The sequence below is a fragment of the Pan paniscus genome, chromosome 23 (assembly GCF_029289425.2).
Source record: "Pan paniscus chromosome 23, NHGRI_mPanPan1-v2.0_pri, whole genome shotgun sequence".
Taxonomy (NCBI): domain Eukaryota; kingdom Metazoa; phylum Chordata; class Mammalia; order Primates; family Hominidae; genus Pan; species Pan paniscus.
The window spans coordinates 60,332,701-60,349,733 of record NC_085927.1 but is presented as its reverse complement, the minus strand read 5'-3'; the positions used below and the strand labels follow the sequence as shown (position 1 = coordinate 60,349,733).

The window sequence follows — 17,033 nt, the reverse complement described above, 5'->3', positions numbered from 1 at the left end:
GGCCTTCCTATCCGGGTGACAGTCCCTGGTTGGCCTGCATGTCCCTCAGCATCCCCTCCCCACCGTGTGGCTCCCATCACTGACACTGCTGGCTCCCTGGGCATTTATTCCCTGGGCCTCCAGCTGGAGGCCAGACTGAACTCATCTCATCCAGTGCTAACCCTTGCCAGGCCTGCACGTGGAAGGCACCAGAACCCCTGCTGAAGGCAGGTAGGAATGAGATCTGCAAGACCCACTCAAGCCCCACTGTCTACGAGCGTCTGACCAGACACCTGGGGACCCTTTTCCAAGCCCTGCCCCCGTGTCAGCTGCACAGCGAGGTCCGGCACACGTCAGTGCTGACATGGACACGGTCTGAGTGGGGCGCAGTTGGCGCTGATAAGATGGATGCTTCTTGGACTCACGTGGGTCACCATTGTGTTGTCAGGGAGGCTGGCGGCCGGCTGGGGAGTCTCCAGGCTCCGGTTCCCGTTCTCATGCGGAGGCTCCACCCTGCTCTCGGATCCGCTGGCTTCTGTCCTCTCCTCACGGGCAGCGTGGGAGAGAATAGCGGCTATGCATAGTTCCACTTGGAAGTGCAAAAAGTTATTCCAGGTGTACTTAAAGAATAAGTCCTGGGTAAACAGAGGACAGAAGACAGTTCTTAGATCGGTTTTCTCCTGCCGGCTACACCACAAAGGTGAGGGAAATCCTTCCTAAAGGTGGCGTCCTAACTCCTCACAAGTCCAGTCTCTGGGTAGCTAGGAAGGAGTTTTAAGCGTTTTCCTGAGGCTCATCTCTCTACTACGGAGCTTCTTCAAATAGCCACTGAGCACTTCTGCCTCCTGCCTGTGGGTGTCTGTTGGTCTCTGCTTCAATCTGAATCATCACCTTTCTACTTTCTGCGGGTTTATTCTTTTTTTTTTTTTTTTTTGAGACGGAGTCTTGCTTTGTCTCCCAGGCTAGAGTGCAGTGGCACGATCTCGGCTCACTGCAACCCCTGCCTCCTGGGTTCAAGTGATTCTCCTGCCTCAGCCTCCCTAGTAGCTGGGATTACAGGTGCCCACCACCATGCCCAGCTAATTTTTGTATTTTTAGTAGAGACGGGATTTTGCCATGTTGGTCAGGCTGGTCTTGAACTTCCAACCTCAGGTGATCTGCCCGCCTCCGCCTCCCAAAGTGCTGGGATGACAGGCATAAGTCACCAGGCCTGGCTTCTTTTGTCCTTCAGTTGGAAGCTCAACTCATTAATTGCAGCCTTTCTTTCCAGTCTGTCTTTAAAGGCTACATTTCCCTGTATACAATCAACTTTAACTACATTCTACACATTTTGCTAAGTAGTATTTTTATGATTCTTTAGTTCTAAGTATGTGAGAAGTTCCTTTATGATTCTGTCTTTCTCATGAATTACTGGAAGTGTGTTAGACTCTCAAGCACATGAGGATTCCACCCAGGATGGGCAGGTGTGTGCATATTGTCCACCACACAAACGTGAGACTGTGAGGGGTACATTCAGACACTCCCCAAGGGAGCCCAGACTTAACCAGCACGGGCTGAAGCCCAGAGGAGGTTCTGGCCACCTAGATACTCCCCTGGGGGACAGAGGTGGCTGAACAAGGACAGCTGCCATCTCTCACCTCCCATGTAGCTTCTTCCAGATGAGGACAGAGAGGGGGACATAGGTCTGACGCACTCGCCCCCCACTGCCGTCTCTTACATTCCAGGGCCACGGCAGCCTGTGTCCCAGACCCTCTTCTGCCTCCATGGAGAAGGAGGACTGTATGGAGAGGGGAATGGGGTGGGGTGTATATTCCACACCAGGATTCGAGCTTGGGCCCCTCGTTCCACACAGTGGGGTTGGAGCTAGAGAAAGGCAGGAGGCTCATTTGCTTCATGTTCTCCACAGAAACATAGTCCTAAATCCTGGCTTCACCTTCTCTGCCCATGTGGCCTTCAGCGACCTTGGAGGAGGCTTTCCTGTGTCACCTCATCTGTAACATGGAGTCAGACCTGCCTCTCAATAAAAAGCCCGCACCAGATGGCTTTGCTGGTAAATTCTACCAAACATTTATTTTGTGGTTTGTTTTTCCTTTCCTGGCGATGAGGTCTACCAAACATTTAAAGAAGAGTCAACACTAATCCTTCTCAAGCTCTTCCAAAAAACTAAGAGAGAACACTTTCTAATTCATTCTGTGAGGACAGAATTACCTTTGATACCAAAGCCGAATGTGGACACTACAAGAAAAGAAAACTACAAACCAATGTTCCTTATCAACATGGATGCAAAATACTAGCAAACCAAACTTAGCATCATATCAAAAGAATTATATACCAGGATAAAGTGGGATTTGCTCCTCAAATGCAAGGATGGATCAACGTATGAAAATCAATCAATACACCACATTAACAGGATAAAGGACGAAAGCCAAATGATCATCTCAACTCATACAAAAAAAATCTGATAAAATTCCACATACGGCCAGGTGCGGTGGCTCATGCCTGTAATCCCAACACTTTGGGAGGCCGAGGAGGGTGGATCACCTGAGGTCAGGAGTTCAAGACCAGCCTGGCCAACATGGTGAAACCCCATTTCTACTAAAAATACAAAAATTAGCCAGGCATGGTGGCACACGCCTGTAATCCCAGCTATTTGGGAGGCTGAGGCAGGAGAATCGCCTGAGCCCAGGAGGCGGAGGTTGCAGTGAGCCAAGATCATGCCACTGCACTCCAGCCTGGGCAACAAGAGCAAAACTCTGTCTCAAAAAAAAAAAAACAAAACAACAACAACAACAACAAAAAAACAAAAAAACATACTTTCTTGATAGAACACTCAAACTAGGAATAGAAGGAAATATCTTCAGTATGATAAAGGCACCTATGAAAAGCCCATAGCTGACAACATATTCAATGCTGAAAGACTGAAAGCTTCTCTAAGATCAGGAGCGAGGCAAGGATGCCCACTCTCACCACTGCTATTCGGTCTTCTCTTAGCAGTCCTAGCCAGAGCAATTAGGCAAGAAAAAGAAATAAAAGGCATCCAAAAGGTAAAGGCAAAAGTAAAATTATCTTTGTTCCCAAATGACATGATTTTTTTTTTTTTTTTTTAGAATATGTATTTTTTTTTTTTTTTTTGAGCAAGGGTCTTGCTCTGTTGCCCTGGCTGAAGTACACACAGTGGTGTGATCTCGGCTCTGCAGCCCTGACCTCCCAGACTCAAGTGATCCTCCCTCTTCAGTCTCCTGAATAGCTGGGACTACAGATCTGTGCCACCACACCTGCCTAATTTTTATTCTTATTTATTTTGTAGAGACCAGGTCTCACTATGTTGCCCAGGCTGGTCTTAAACTCTTGGGTTCAAGCAATCCTCCTGTCTAGGCCTCCCAAAGTGCTGGGATTACAAACATGAGCCACCACACCTGACCTGATATGATTTTACACATAGAAAATTCTAAATATTCCAGATAAATTGCTAGAGCTAATAAACGAATTCAGCAAAGTTCTAGAATACAAAATTGACACACAAAGAAGCAGCTGCATTTCCATACACTAGCACTGAATAATCCAAAAAGGAAAGTAAGAAAACAATTTTATATATGACAGCATCCAGAAGAATTAAGTCAAGGAGATAAAAGATTTGTACACTGAAAACTACAAAACACTGCTACAAGAATTTAAAGACCTATTTAAAGTAAATGGGGCCAGGCATGGTGGCTCATGCCTGTAATCCCAGCACTTTGGGAGGCCAATGTGGGCAGATCACTTGAGGTCAGGAGTTTGAGACCAACCTGGCCAACATGGTGAAACCCCATTTCTACTAAAAATATAAAAATTGGCTGGGCGTGGTGGCTCACGCCTATAATCCCAGCACTTTGGGAGGCCGAGGTGGGCGGATCACGAGGTCAGGAGATCGAGACCGTCCTGGCTAACATGGTGAAACCCTGTCTCTACTAAAAATACAAAAAATTAGCCACGCGAGGTAGCAGGCACCTGTAGTCCCAGCTACTTGGGAGGCTGAGGAAGGAGAATGGCGTGAACCCGGGGGGCGGAGCCTTCAGTGAGCCGAGATCGCGCCACTGCACTCCAGCCTGGGTGACAGCGAGACTCGGTCTCAAAAAAAAAAAACAAAACAAAAATTATTTTGTGGTGGCGGGCACCTGTAATCCCAGGTACTCATGAGGTTGAGGCAGGAGACTTGTTTGAACCCGGGAGGCAAAGGTTGCGGTGAGCCGAGATTGCGCCACTGCACTCCAGCCTGGGCAACAGGGTGAGATTCTGTCTCAAAAATATAAATAAATAAATAAATAAATAAATAGGAACACATCTGTGTTCATGGATTGAAGACTTAATATTGTTAAGAAGACAGTATTACCCAAAGTGATCTATAAATTCAATGCAATCCCTACCAAAATCTGAACAGCATTTTTGCAAACATTGAAAAACCCATCCCCAAATTCATACAGAATCTCAAGGGACGACTTTGAATAGCCAAAACAATCTGGAAAAAGAACAAAGTTGGAAAACTCACACTTATCACTTACTACAAAGCTACAGTCACCAAAACAGTGCGACACTGGCATAAGGACAGACATATAAACCAACGAAACAGAACAGAGAGTCCAGAAAGAAACCTTTGCACACATCGCCAGCTGTTTTTTTTTTTTTTTTTTTGAGATGGAGTCTCGCTCTGTTGCCCAGGCTGGAGTGCAGTGGCACAATCTCGGCTCACTGCAAGCTCCACCTCCCGGGTTCACGCCATTCTCCTGCCTCAGCCTCCCAAGTAGCTGGGACTACAGGCACATGCCACCACACCCAGCTAATTTTTTCATATTTTTAGCAGAGACGGGGTTTCACTATGTTGGCCAGGATGGTCTCAATCTCCTGACCTCATGATCCACCCACCTCAGCCTCCCAAAGTGCTGGGATTACAGGCATGAGCCACCGCGCCCGGCCAGCCAGCTGGTTTTTAACAATTAGGCCAAGACCATTCATGGGGGAAAGGACGGTGTTTTTTTTTTTTTTTGAAACGGAATCTCGCCCTGTCACCCAGGCTGGAATGCAGTGGTGTGATCTTGGCTCACTGCAATCTCCGCCTCCCGGGTTCAAGTGATTCTCCTGCCTCAGCCTCCCAAGTAGCTGGGATTACAGGCGCCGCCACCATGCCTGGCTAATTTTTGTATTTTTTGTAGAGATGGAGTTTCGCCACATTGGCCAGGCTGGTCACAAACTCCTGACCTCAGGTGATCTGCCTGCCTTGGCCTCCCAAAATACTGGGTTTACAGGCGTGAACCACCATGCCCGGCCTAGGACAGTCTTTTCAACAAGTGCTGGGAAAACTGGATAACCCCATGCAAAAGAATGAAGCTGGACCCTTACTTTACACCAGATACAAAAATTAATTCAAAATGGATCAAAGACCTAAACATAAGAGAGAAAACATACAACTTTTTGAAGGAAGCATAGAGGAAAAGCTTCATGATACTGATTTGGCAATGACTTTTTTGGATATGACACCGAAAGCACAGGCAACAGAGAAAAAAAGGTAATTGGATTTCATCAAAATTTAAAACTTGTGTGTCAAAGGTCATTATCAAGGAGTAAAGGCTGTGTGGCTGGTGGCTCACGCCTATAATTCCAGCACTTTGGGAGGCCACGGCCGGAGCATCACTTGAAGTCAGGAGTTCAAGGCCAGCCTGATCAACATAGTGAGACCCCATCTCTACAAAAAATATAAAAATTAGCTGGATGTGGTGGCACATGCCTGCAGTCTTAGCTACTAAGGAGGCTGAGGTGGGAGGATCACTTGAGCCCAGGAGTTCAAGGTTACAGGAAGCTATGATCACTGTACTGCAAGACCCTACATCTAAAAAAAATTTTTTATGTAAAAAGATAACCCAAAGAAAATATTTGCATATATCTGATAAAGGATTAATATCCAGAATATATATAGAACTTCTAAAACTAAAAAAAAAAACAAAAAACAAAAAACTCAATTCAAAAATGGTCAAAGGACTTGAATAGACATTTCTCCAACGAAGCTATTCACATGGCCAAAAAGCACGAGAAGATGCTCGACATCACTTGTCACACGGAGACACTGTTCCACACGCACATCAGATGACGAGCATCAGCCACACGGAGACACCGTTCCACACGCCCATCAGATGACAAGCATCAGCCACACGGAGACACCGTTCCACACGCACATCAGATGACGAGCATCAGCCACACGGAGACACCGTTCCACACGCACATCAGATGACGAGCATCAGCCACACGGAGACACCGTTCCACACGCACATCAGATGACGAGCATCAGCCACACGGAGACACCGTTCCACACGCACATCAGATGACGAGCATCAGAAGAAGGAACACAAGTGTCGGCAGGATGAGGGGGAGGATGAGGAGAAAGGGGAGACTTTGTTGACAGGAAGATAAAATGGTGCAGCCACTGTGGAAAGGTCTGGCCTCAAAACTTAACCATGGAATTGTCACATGACCTGGCCTCATAGGTATTTATCCAGAAGAACTTCTTACTTTCAGAAGAACTGAAAGTAAGGACTCAAACAGGTATTTCTACACCCACATATACAGCAGTGTTATTCACAATAGCCAAGGCTGGAAGCAACCCAAGTCTCCACTGATGGATGGATGAATGGACAGAATGTGGCCCACCCACACAGTAATTTTTCAGCCTTAAAAAGGAAGGAAATTTGGACATACAGTACAATACTGAATGAACCTTGGGCACATAGTGCTAAGTGAAATAAGTCAGTCACAAAAAGATAATACTTTATGATTCCACTCATAAACTGTACCTAGAATAGTCAAATTCAGAGACAAAGACAATGGTGGTTGCCAGAGACTGTGGAGAGGGAGAATGAATGGGGAGTTAGTGTTTAACAGAGAGAGTTTCTGTTTGGGAAAATGAAAAACTTCTAGATGTGGATAATGGTAATGGCTATACAAGATTGTGAATGCACTGAGTGACACACCTTAAAATAGTTAAAACAGCCAAGTTTATGTTATGATATTTTACCACAGTAAATATAAAAGAGAGGAAGAAAGTGGAAGACAGAATTCTTTTGAAGAGGGAAAAGGGGCTGGGCGCAGTGGCTCACGCCTGTAATCCCAGCACTTTGGGAGGCCAAGGCGGGTGGATCACGAGGTCAGGAGTTTGAGACCATCCTGGCCAACACGGTGAAACCCCGTCTCTACTAAAAATACAAACAAAAATTAGCTGGGCGTGGTGGCGCGTGCCTGTAATCTCAGCTACTGGGGAGGCTGAGGCAAGAAAATCGCTTGAACCAGGGAGTCGGAGATTGCAGTGAGCCAAGGTCCCGCCACTGCACTCCAGCCTGGCGACAGAGAGAGACTCCATTTCAAAAAAAAAGAAGAAGAGGGAAAAGGAAAGTAGGTCTCTTTTGTAATTGCTTCCCTGATGCAGACTGGGATCTCACAGCCAAAGCAGTGCCCAGAACTCATACATGCTGACAGACCTTCCACACGCTGACGGACCTTCCACACGCGGACAGACCTTCCACACGCGGACGGACCTTCCACACGCGGACAGACCTTCCACACGCTGACAGAACTGTGAGCCAGACAGCACTTCGAGCCCAGTTCTGGGACTAAGATTGCAGGGAGATTCCAGCAGAGCCCCAGAGCCAGGCAGAAGAGGGGGGCCGCGTCTGCCAACAGGACCCACTAGGGCAGTGCCCTTCGTTCTCAGGAGATCAGCCTCATGCTCTCCGCAGAGGAGCCCGCCACCCACAGCCAGGGCTGCTCACTGGCACTACTTGCCAGCACCGCCTGCCCCTTCCTCTCCTCAGCCACCTGGAGCGTCATGCAAGCCGTCTGCAGGATGGAGAAGCACTGCCCGCTGGCTTTGACAAAAACTGCCAGGTTGACCTTCTACTGTGGACGACAGGAGCTTCTCTTTTAGCCATTTTATACCTGATAACCACCGTGTAAGTTCTATGTTGTTCAGTCAGAACATGAGAAAGGAGGTAGACGTGTCACTCCATTCCATCAAACCGGGTTAGAAATCCGCCTTCTGCTTTCAGGGCAATTCTACAGTAGACTCGTCACTTCCCATGAGCCTGCAGCTGAGACACACCCCACTGCTGCTCTGTGCCCCGCCAGAGACCTGTAGTCCAGCCTTGGGACTTGGGACTGGAACCTCCCCGTGGCAGAGCTTTGTCCAAATGCTGGGGCCCTGCTCTGCTGCTCCTGACAAGTCCACAGGCCATGCCCGGCACACTCACAGACATGCGGGGCTGGCTGAGGGGCCCACTTACCAGCAGTAAGTCCATAGTGTTGAGCCGGCAGAGCTCCTGGTTGATGCTGGGTGTGTTTGTGTGCAGCAGTGCTGCCATGAGGCGGGCGCCATGCAGACGGGCATTCCCCAGGGGCTCCTCCAGCACACCAATGGTGGTCAGGATCGCTTTCTTCTGCAAACACAGAAGGCACCATCCAGTTAGGCCCTGTGAGCAGTGAGGCCACTGCTGGAGTCTCTGGGCTCATGCCCATCACTCCAGGCTGGGACCCAGCCTGGGGTAGCGAGGTATGTGGTGGGGGTTCCTCAGGGAGGGCTGTCTGCCAGAAGAAATGAAGGCATCAATGGGGTGAAGAGCCTGCTGCTCCCCTCAGGGCTTCAGAGAGTGCTCCTAGGATGCTCACGGGCACTCCAGTCTGAGCCTGCAGGGCCAGAGAGCCGTGCACCTCAGCGGGTGAGATGTCCAAGATGGGGCCAGCAGTACCAGTCTAAGGCCAGAGCCCTTGGCACGATGCCTCGCTGAGGATGCCCAATGGGGGTCCCTCTGCGGACACAACCTCAGAACACCAAGTTAACAAGTGTCCCATGAACACACTTTGGGGAGACTGACGGGAATGCCTCCTCGGATGGACCGCAGGTCTTTTCTGATCCCCCACACTCAGCCTACTGCATCTACCTTCTCTTCACTGAAACCTCCAGCTGACAAAACAGAATCTCGGCCCCCACAGAGCTCGCTAGTGGGGCAGATGGATCTTACCAAGGTGGCGAGTGAGAGGAACTGAGCTATAGGTCAGGAGGGTGCTATGCAGCAGGGGTCGGGTTGTGTCTGGGGAGGGTGAGACGGGATGGGGAGTTGCCTGGCTGGTGGTCTGAACCAGGAGGAGCCTTTGTGTGCCTCACCCCCCTCAACATGCTGCTGAGCAGGGCAAAGGGCCTCCCCTGCCACCCCCTGGTCCCCTCTCAGGAGCCGAGCACCCCTTAGCTAGGTGCCCCCAACTTGGAGGCCAGGCTTATGGTGACCTCGGGGTCATTTGCAGAGGCAGAGATGAGCATTTGCAGATCTGGGAGGGGCAGTCCTGAAAATGTGTTTTGGCACCTGCCCGGTGCTTCTCAAGTGGGGGTGTGGGAATGGCCGTCTTAGAACACATTCACTCCACACTCTGCTACCTATGGGACAAGCTGTGGATTCTCCTCCCTGCAAATCAACCTCTCCTGCGACACCTCCAAAGGCACTCAGCAGTCGCCACGGCCATTTACCTTGGGCGGGTTGAGCAGGAGCTGGTGGAAGTCCTTCAGCCGAGGCTCGATGCCGTGTAGTACGCTGCTGCTGACAGCGTATGACCTTTCCAGTCCCTGAGAAAAGGAGTCCACCAAGCCCTCTGTCCTGTGGATGAGGAAAGCAGATGGAGACCGGGGACACCAGGGCCCTGTCCAACCTCACCAGCAACTCAGTGCATCCTCTTCTTCCAGAAAGAGCCCTTTTAACTTTCCCAAAAAGAAATCCTAGAGCAGTGCAGCTACCCAACGTCTCCACATGTGATCTGGTGACTGGTACAGGCAGAAGAGAAAGGTACTAAAGACCTTCAGGCAGATGCTTGCTTGCGACATCCGAGAATATGGAGGCAGGGCAAGTGACACAACACAGGACTCACTGGCCCTAGCACCAGTGAGAGGTCCTGCTCTGTCCCGCTTTTAAAACCTTCACTGCTATCCCTGTCTCTTTCACTGTTCCTGTGTCGACTTTTATTTTTATTTATTTTTATTTTTTTTGAGCCAGAGTCTCGCTCTGTCACCCAGGCTGGAGTGCGACGGTGCGATCTTAGCTCACTGCAACCTCCACCTCCTGGGTTCAAGCGATTCTCCTGTCTCAGCCTCCTTTTTGTATTTTTAGTAGAGACAGGATTTTGCCATGTTGGCCAGGCTGGTCTCGATCACCTGACCTCAGGTGATCCGCCCGCCTTGGCCTCCCAAAGTGCTGGGATTACAAGCGTGAGCCACTGCGCCTACCCTCTGTGGTGTTTTCAAGCAAGTCTTCTGAGATATTTATTTAAACACTCTTTCCAGTTGTCAAAGTAATACATAATCATATGTTTTTAAAAGTAATATGCACAATAATTTTAAAAATCAGAGAGCCAGGTGCAGTGGCTCACACCTATAATCCCAGCACTTTGGGGGGACAGGTGGGAGGATCACTTGAGGGCAGGGCTCTGAGGCCACGCTGAGATATGATCGTGCCGCTGTACTCCCACGTGGGCGACAGAGCAAGACACTGTCTGAAAAGAAGAATAATAATAATCACAATAATCTAAGAGAAACAGCTGGCTTCTCTCTGTTTTCCTGATTTTTACACAGTCCCCTCTATCACATGCAGGGTTAAGCTTGGGCCTCAGAAGTGGCTCAGCTTTCCTGGGTTTATGAAGATTAAAATATCAATATTCCAGTTGCCTAACTAGAGAAAACGGTAACATTATAACACTACTTCTGGTTAATAAACTAACAAATACGTATTAGGTACTACCAGAGACACAGAGAGAGAGAGAGAAAGAGAGTCCTAACAACCTCACTATCAAGGTTAAGTCAATTTCTTATCATTTTCTCATTGTTCCTTTTTCTTTCACTTTAAAAAAGCACAGGCTATCAGTGTTGGGGGCTGAATTATGTTCTCCCCAGAACGTGGAAATAAGGGAGCTACGGCCACCTTGGGAGAGTTAGACATCGTCCCAGCCTGTGATGGAACGGAGACGACGGAAACGTCCTGAGACATCAGGTTCCTGCCGGCATGTGGGGAACCTGAATCCAGAGATGGGGTTCAAGGGCCAGGGTGAGGCCAGGAGGGGAAGTGCCCAGAGGGCACTGATGTGGCCCTTTCGGGACACACCCTATAGGATCTCCTGGGCACCTGGCGGGCCAACCACACCCCCTTGTGCCAATGCCTCCCTCACAGACTCCACTCGGCTGTCTTTCCATTTGCACCTCATGGGCATCCTCCTTGGAGTTCCAACTGCTTGAACGGCTCTGGCAGTGCCCAGCCTTCTATGACTTGAGGGAAGGACTAGGCCACACTATGATCCAGAGAAACAGTTTCAAACACTTCCTGAAATTTCTACTGGGGGTCAGAGAAGGGTCTCCAGCACCTGTATCCTCAAACAAACTCGACTTTCACCCGAACTCACTCTTCTGCTGCTGACTCCTCTGTCTCTGCCCATTCACTGTCGTGCCTCAGCAGCCTCCGACAGCTGCACCTGAGGACAGCGATGTGGGGTCACAGCAAAGGAGCACCTCCAAGCAAGCTCCACTCTCCTCTGCCACATACTGCCCCATGCTTGTGTCCACACTGGGACCCCCTCACTGCCTCATCCCAGGAGCTGTGTCTGACCAGATGCGGCCTCTCAGGGAAAATGTCCCTGACTGCGAGGCTCCACCCACCAGCCCCATGTGGGTCCCTTCTTGTGAGCCCTGAGACACTGGGTGCATGTCTACTGCACTCGCCACTCTGCATCACCCTCGCTGTCCACAGACGGGCCTCCTGTGCCAGACTGGGAGCAATTAAAGGGGAGGGGCTGTGTCTCAGTTCTCTGTCTCCTCGGGCCCGTGTTAGTGCACAGTGGGTGCAGAAATGACACCTGATGAATGAGAAAGGGCAATGGAGGACAGTCGCCTGGGAAAAAAGTGCTCAGCATGACGCTCAGCAGGCAGTGCTGACCCGTGGGTGCACAGGGCATGGGAGACAGCGGTGAATGTCACACCCCTGCCCTGTGAGGGCCAGTCTGCATGGGAGATAAACACATATATATGTAACCGTGCATCAGAGTGGAAACCCTGCAACACACACACAAACACACATGGGAGCTGTGGGGACTTGTCGGAACAGTCCTTGGGGAAAACCTGCCAACCACACCTGTTCCACACACATCGACAAATGCATCGCCAACTGGTCATGACGAGCAGCTTCAGGCTGGAGAGGGAGCACCAGTGATGATGAGGGTCTAAGGGGACTTGGCCACAGCCATAAAGTCAAGCCTTCAACAAGGGGAATCTATCCATGCTGTTACTTGCATAATCAAAAATTAAAACCACAAATGACATAATCCAGACTGCTCGTGTGGGCTGCCATATCACTGAGGCGTCAAGTTCAGCTCTACACGATTTCTCCTCGTGAGAGAGACTCACCCAACCCGCCTGGTTTCCAGCAAGGTGAGTAACACCTGAGTCCCACTGACGAGGCAGCTCTCCGTCCGGTCTCCATCAAACATGTTCTTCAGAAGCTGCTCCACACAGTCCTGCCTGCTGGACACACACAGAGGTCACTGCCTGGCAGAGCAGACACACACACAAAGGATGCAAGGATGCTCCTTCCTCCCCGTGGAGGACCCCAGCAAAACCCTCAACCTGCTCAGGCTCAAGGCAAGGCGCCAGGGTTCTCAGGACACTCCTGCTGCTGCTGGCCCACTCTCTAGACCCACCAGGTGACTCCTCTGGAGACCCCTCCCTCTGGAAACAGTCCCCAAGTTAACATCGGCTCTGAACCTGGGGTTCATTCGAATGTGAATCAGAGGAGGTGGCAACATATCCTGGTGCTCAGAGCAAGGTTCAGAGACGTCCCCATGACCCAGAAAGGGAGGCCCACCAGCACCACGGCCCACCAGCACTCACGACTCCAGCGCTGTGAGGAGCGGGTCTGGCTCCAGAGCCTCTTGCAGCTGACTGCCCTGGTCTCTGCCCAGCCTAACTATGTCACAGAGAGTCTGAGAAGCATTTGACTGCCTCTGAAAAGACAAGGGAAACACAGAGTCCCTCAGTGTGGAGAAGAAACAGCAGGACCAGCCCTGCTGGGCACACAGGGCACAAGTCCTGCTGCTTCTCTGGCAGACGCTAGACTTTCGTTGTTGTTCAATACCATCGTGATGTTCAAATACTTTTTTTTTTTTTTTTTTTTAAGATGTGGGACTTTTGGCCAGGCACAATGGCTCAGGCCTGTAATCCTAGCACTTTGGGAGGCCGAGGCAGGCAGATCATCAGGTCAGGAGATCAAGACCATCCTGGCTAACACGGTGAAACCCCGTCTCTACTAAAAATACAAAAAATTAGCCGGGCGTGGTGGCGGGTGTCTGTAGTCCCAGCTACTCGGGAGGCTGAGGGCAGGAGAATGGCTTGAACCTGGGAGAAGGAGCTTGCAGTGAGCCAAGATCGCACCACTGCACTCCAGCCTGGGTGACAGAGCGAGACTCCATCTCAAAAAAAAAAGAAAAAAAAAAAAAGATGTGGGACTTTCTCTAAACCAGTTTCCTACAAAGAAAGATTCCAGACAACAGCTTCATTTCAAAGAAGCCTGTGTCTGCCTTTTCTGTCGTCAAAATGTAGATCTGGTTAGATTTTTCTTTTTTTTAAAGCTGCATTGAACTATCTTCAGGAATTCAAAACAGGGCTAATAATGGTCAGATATGCAATGCAGATACTGGGCTATACCTGTGATCCACGTTTTGAAATATGCTGAATATGTGGCCATGTTACTGACACTATATTTTAAATGTGGTAATAAGTAGCTGCTATTATTCAGAATGAGTCCTGTAAGCTAATGAAAATAGGGAAGTTGCTACCAAGAAAACAGAGGACTCAACTTTTCTAGGGAAACATTAACACGCAATCCGTGATGGGAACGTGCCCCTGCTGACAATGTAGGGCTGTTCTGTAGGTAAGACAAATGTGATTAAGAGAGAAACAACCCCTGACTCCCTGCAGCATTGGTTCACATGCTGTGGGAAGACTGAGGGAAAGCAAACACTCACAGGAGTATTTTAGGGAGAAAAGAAAGCAGCCAGATTAGCTCTCAGGTCTGCCTTTGGGACCCAGGACAGGCCATCAGCCCACAACACCCACATGCATGGGTGGGCTCCGGTTCTCAGGCAGGGCGGCCTCCTTGCTTCCTACAGACGCCAACATCAGGCAGGGCAGCCTCCTTGTTTCCTACAGACGCCAACGTGGCCTCTCCTGTCTGTCTGATCAGCCCTGTGGGCTGATGGAGAACAAAGTAGGGTGGTTGGCCAGGCAGCGGTGAAGGCCTCAGACACGAGTCAGCACCACTGTTTTCCAATCTGCCAAGGACACGTGGTTGTATGTATAGATCGGTATGTGTAATGCTAGGAAAAGGCCTACTGGGATATACCCCAAACTCTCAACAGGGATCACCACAGGGAGCCCCATTGTCACCTTAGGTGCTTCCAGGGTGGGTGGCTTCTAGGGGGCCCCTAGCAATCCCGTCCTGGAGTTCATGCCTTTATAGCCCCCATCTCTTTTAGTGTGGGCTGGACCCAGCCACCCAGGTCTAAAGAGCCAAATACATTAAGAGTGAGGGGAAAGCTCAGCTCCACGTTGTGTGCTGCCCTGTGGAGACGCCCATGTGGTGCAATGCTGAGGGCGGCCTCGGCCCACAGCCCTGAGGAACTGGATGCTGCCAAGCCATCTGTGACCATGGAGCTGGCCTCTACCCCAGTGGAGCTCTGAGATGACTGTATTTTGTGAGACTCAACAGAAGAGCCACTAAAGCCACATTCAGACGCCTGATCCACAGAAACTGATACTGCTACAGGTAAAAATACTTGCCATAAGCAACTACATTTCAGGGTAATTTGCTATTCGGTCACAGACGACTGACACAATTCTATTAGAATTGTTCTTTGGTTTGCTTGTTTGTTGAGACAGAATCTCACTGTCGCCCAGGCTGGAGCACAGTGGTGTGATCTCGGCTCACTGCAAGCTCCCCTTCCTGGGTTCAAGTGATTCTTGTGCCTCAGCTTCCTGAGTGGCTGGGATTACAGGCACCTGACACCACACTTCGCTAATTTTTAGTAGAGACAGGGTTTCGCCACGTTGGCCAGGCTGGTCTCAAAACTCCTGACCTCAAGTGATCGGCCCGCCTCAGCCTCGCAAAGTGCTGGGATTACAGGCATGAGCCACCGCGCCTGTCCTATTTTTATAATACACATAGATTATTTTTCAGTTAAGAAAAAAAAGCGTAGGCCAGGCATGGTGGCTCACTCCTGTAACCACAGCACTTTAGGAGGCTGAGGTAGGAGGATCACTTGAGGCCAGGTTTTTGAGACCAGCCTGAGCAATGTAGTGAGACCTCATCTCTATTTAAACAACAACAACAACAAGAAGAAAACAGCCTAGAGGCTGGGTGTGGTGGCTCACCCGACTGGGTGAGCAGGAGAATTGCTTGAACCCAAGAGGCGGAGGCTGTGGTGAGCCGAGATTGCACCACTGCACTCCAGCCCGGGCAACAAGAGCGAAACTCCATCTCAAAAAAAAAGAAAAAAAAAATCCAGCCTAGAAGTCAGTGCTTGATTAAAGAAAGAAAAGTACCTAACCGATCCTCATCTTAGGAAAGGGATGACTTGCCCTCCCTCGCCCCCTGGCCCGCAGCAGTGGGTGACCTGGCAGCACAGGCCTGGACTGATGCACGAAGCTCGGTAAGCAGCACACTCACATCTTCATCCTGGCTCGGGTGGATCAACTCCACAAGCCTCTGGATGACCTTCTCTTCATTCAGCCACTGAAAGAGAAAAAGAGGCCTTTCAGTGTCGCTGCTCAAGTCTAAGTAAACAACAGGAAACTTTCCCCTTTGGTGCAGCACTGCACCCGTTTTCTAGAATATAGACTCTTTGCCTGACACACCCCAGACCCAGAAAGAACACACATAACACACAATGACTGAGTTCTGGGAGGTTCTGGGAGTGGCTCAAAAGATGATAAAGGGTGACCACCATCCCTCTGTCCTAATGGTGCGTATGTAAGCTCTGTCTTCAGGACTTCTCTCTTAAGGACCAGGGTGCAAATGAGCCACACAAGCTATAGCTCAGGAGCCCCGCTGGATGCTGAAGCCAGAGAAGCCTCAGCTGTTCCCTGCAGCACTGGGGCCTTCCCAGGTTGAGGAAGAGTAACTCCACCCTGGAGAGGCTACACGAACACTGTGGGGTAAAGCTCAAGGGCAACGGGGGCCCAGTGTGAGTGTCGGGGTCTGGCAGGCCTGGGCCATACCTGGCTACCGCACCACACTGCTGCGCCCTGTGCCTAAATTCCTTATCCAAAAATGGGATGAGCTGTCCCCCCGTGGCTACTTCGTGAAGTGAATCAAGTAAAGCAGCTAAAAGGCTGCCTGACGTACAGTTCTGCAGGCTTCCCACTAACGGCTATGACCACAGCTAGTACTGATCCTGTGTCCACTGTGTAAAGGCTGGTGGCGGTCAGTCATTCCTGGTGAGAAGCTGCTCCCTGAGGAAGCATTACTAACCTAAGAGTGAGAGTGGCCGTCGGATGAGTCCTGATTCCAGGAGCTGGGAAACAGGCAGAGGGCCTCAGTGTTTACTCTATTTTAAACCTCACCACAAACAAAGCTGGCCGAACAGTGAGCAGAAGTTTGTCAGCACGGATTTCCTGGGCTTCTCTGGGGGGCATCCTCCTCTTTTCGGGAACTGTAGCACCTGTTCTCACTGACTAAACATCAGAACAGACGCATCCACACTCCAGGGTAAACAACGGGGCTCTGCAGGGAACTGCTGTCCACCGGGGCTCTCCTGGCAGGCACAGGCCTGGATGCAGGGCTAGCACCTCACTGACCTCCTGCTCTAAGCCACGGGGGTGGGCGCTGGCAGGGGAAAAGGAGGCAGGCGAGGAAAGTCCATTTCGGCCTCTTCACAGAGCAGGAGGCTGGAGACTGCGGGGAGAAGGGACCTCTCTGCTCTGTGCTTCTGAGCGAGTTAAGTCGGGACAGTGGAAA

At 50.3% G+C, this 17,033-nt stretch overlaps 1 protein-coding gene across 27 annotated transcripts in view; it reads right to left on the bottom strand.

Moving 5' to 3' along the window:
- PPP6R2 (protein phosphatase 6 regulatory subunit 2) overlaps positions 1–17,033 on the bottom strand; it is a 125,884-nt gene that overhangs the window by 12,154 nt on the left and 96,697 nt on the right. For 16 of the 27 annotated variants that reach the window (XM_055105598.2, XM_055105591.2, XM_063603188.1 and 13 more), the window contains 6 exons: positions 15,744–15,809; positions 12,911–13,023; positions 12,428–12,541; positions 9,515–9,641; positions 8,280–8,432; positions 405–614 (listed from right to left, as the gene is read on the bottom strand). In XM_055105598.2, the coding sequence (XP_054961573.2) occupies positions 405–614; positions 8,280–8,432; positions 9,515–9,641; positions 12,428–12,541; positions 12,911–13,023; positions 15,744–15,809 (783 nt within the window). Of the gene's footprint in view, positions 1–404; positions 615–8,279; positions 8,433–9,514; positions 9,642–12,427; positions 12,545–12,910; positions 13,024–15,743; positions 15,810–17,033 lie in introns of all 27 variants that reach the window. The other 11 variants (XM_063603186.1, XM_063603189.1, XM_063603185.1 and 8 more) reach the window with 1 other exon arrangement.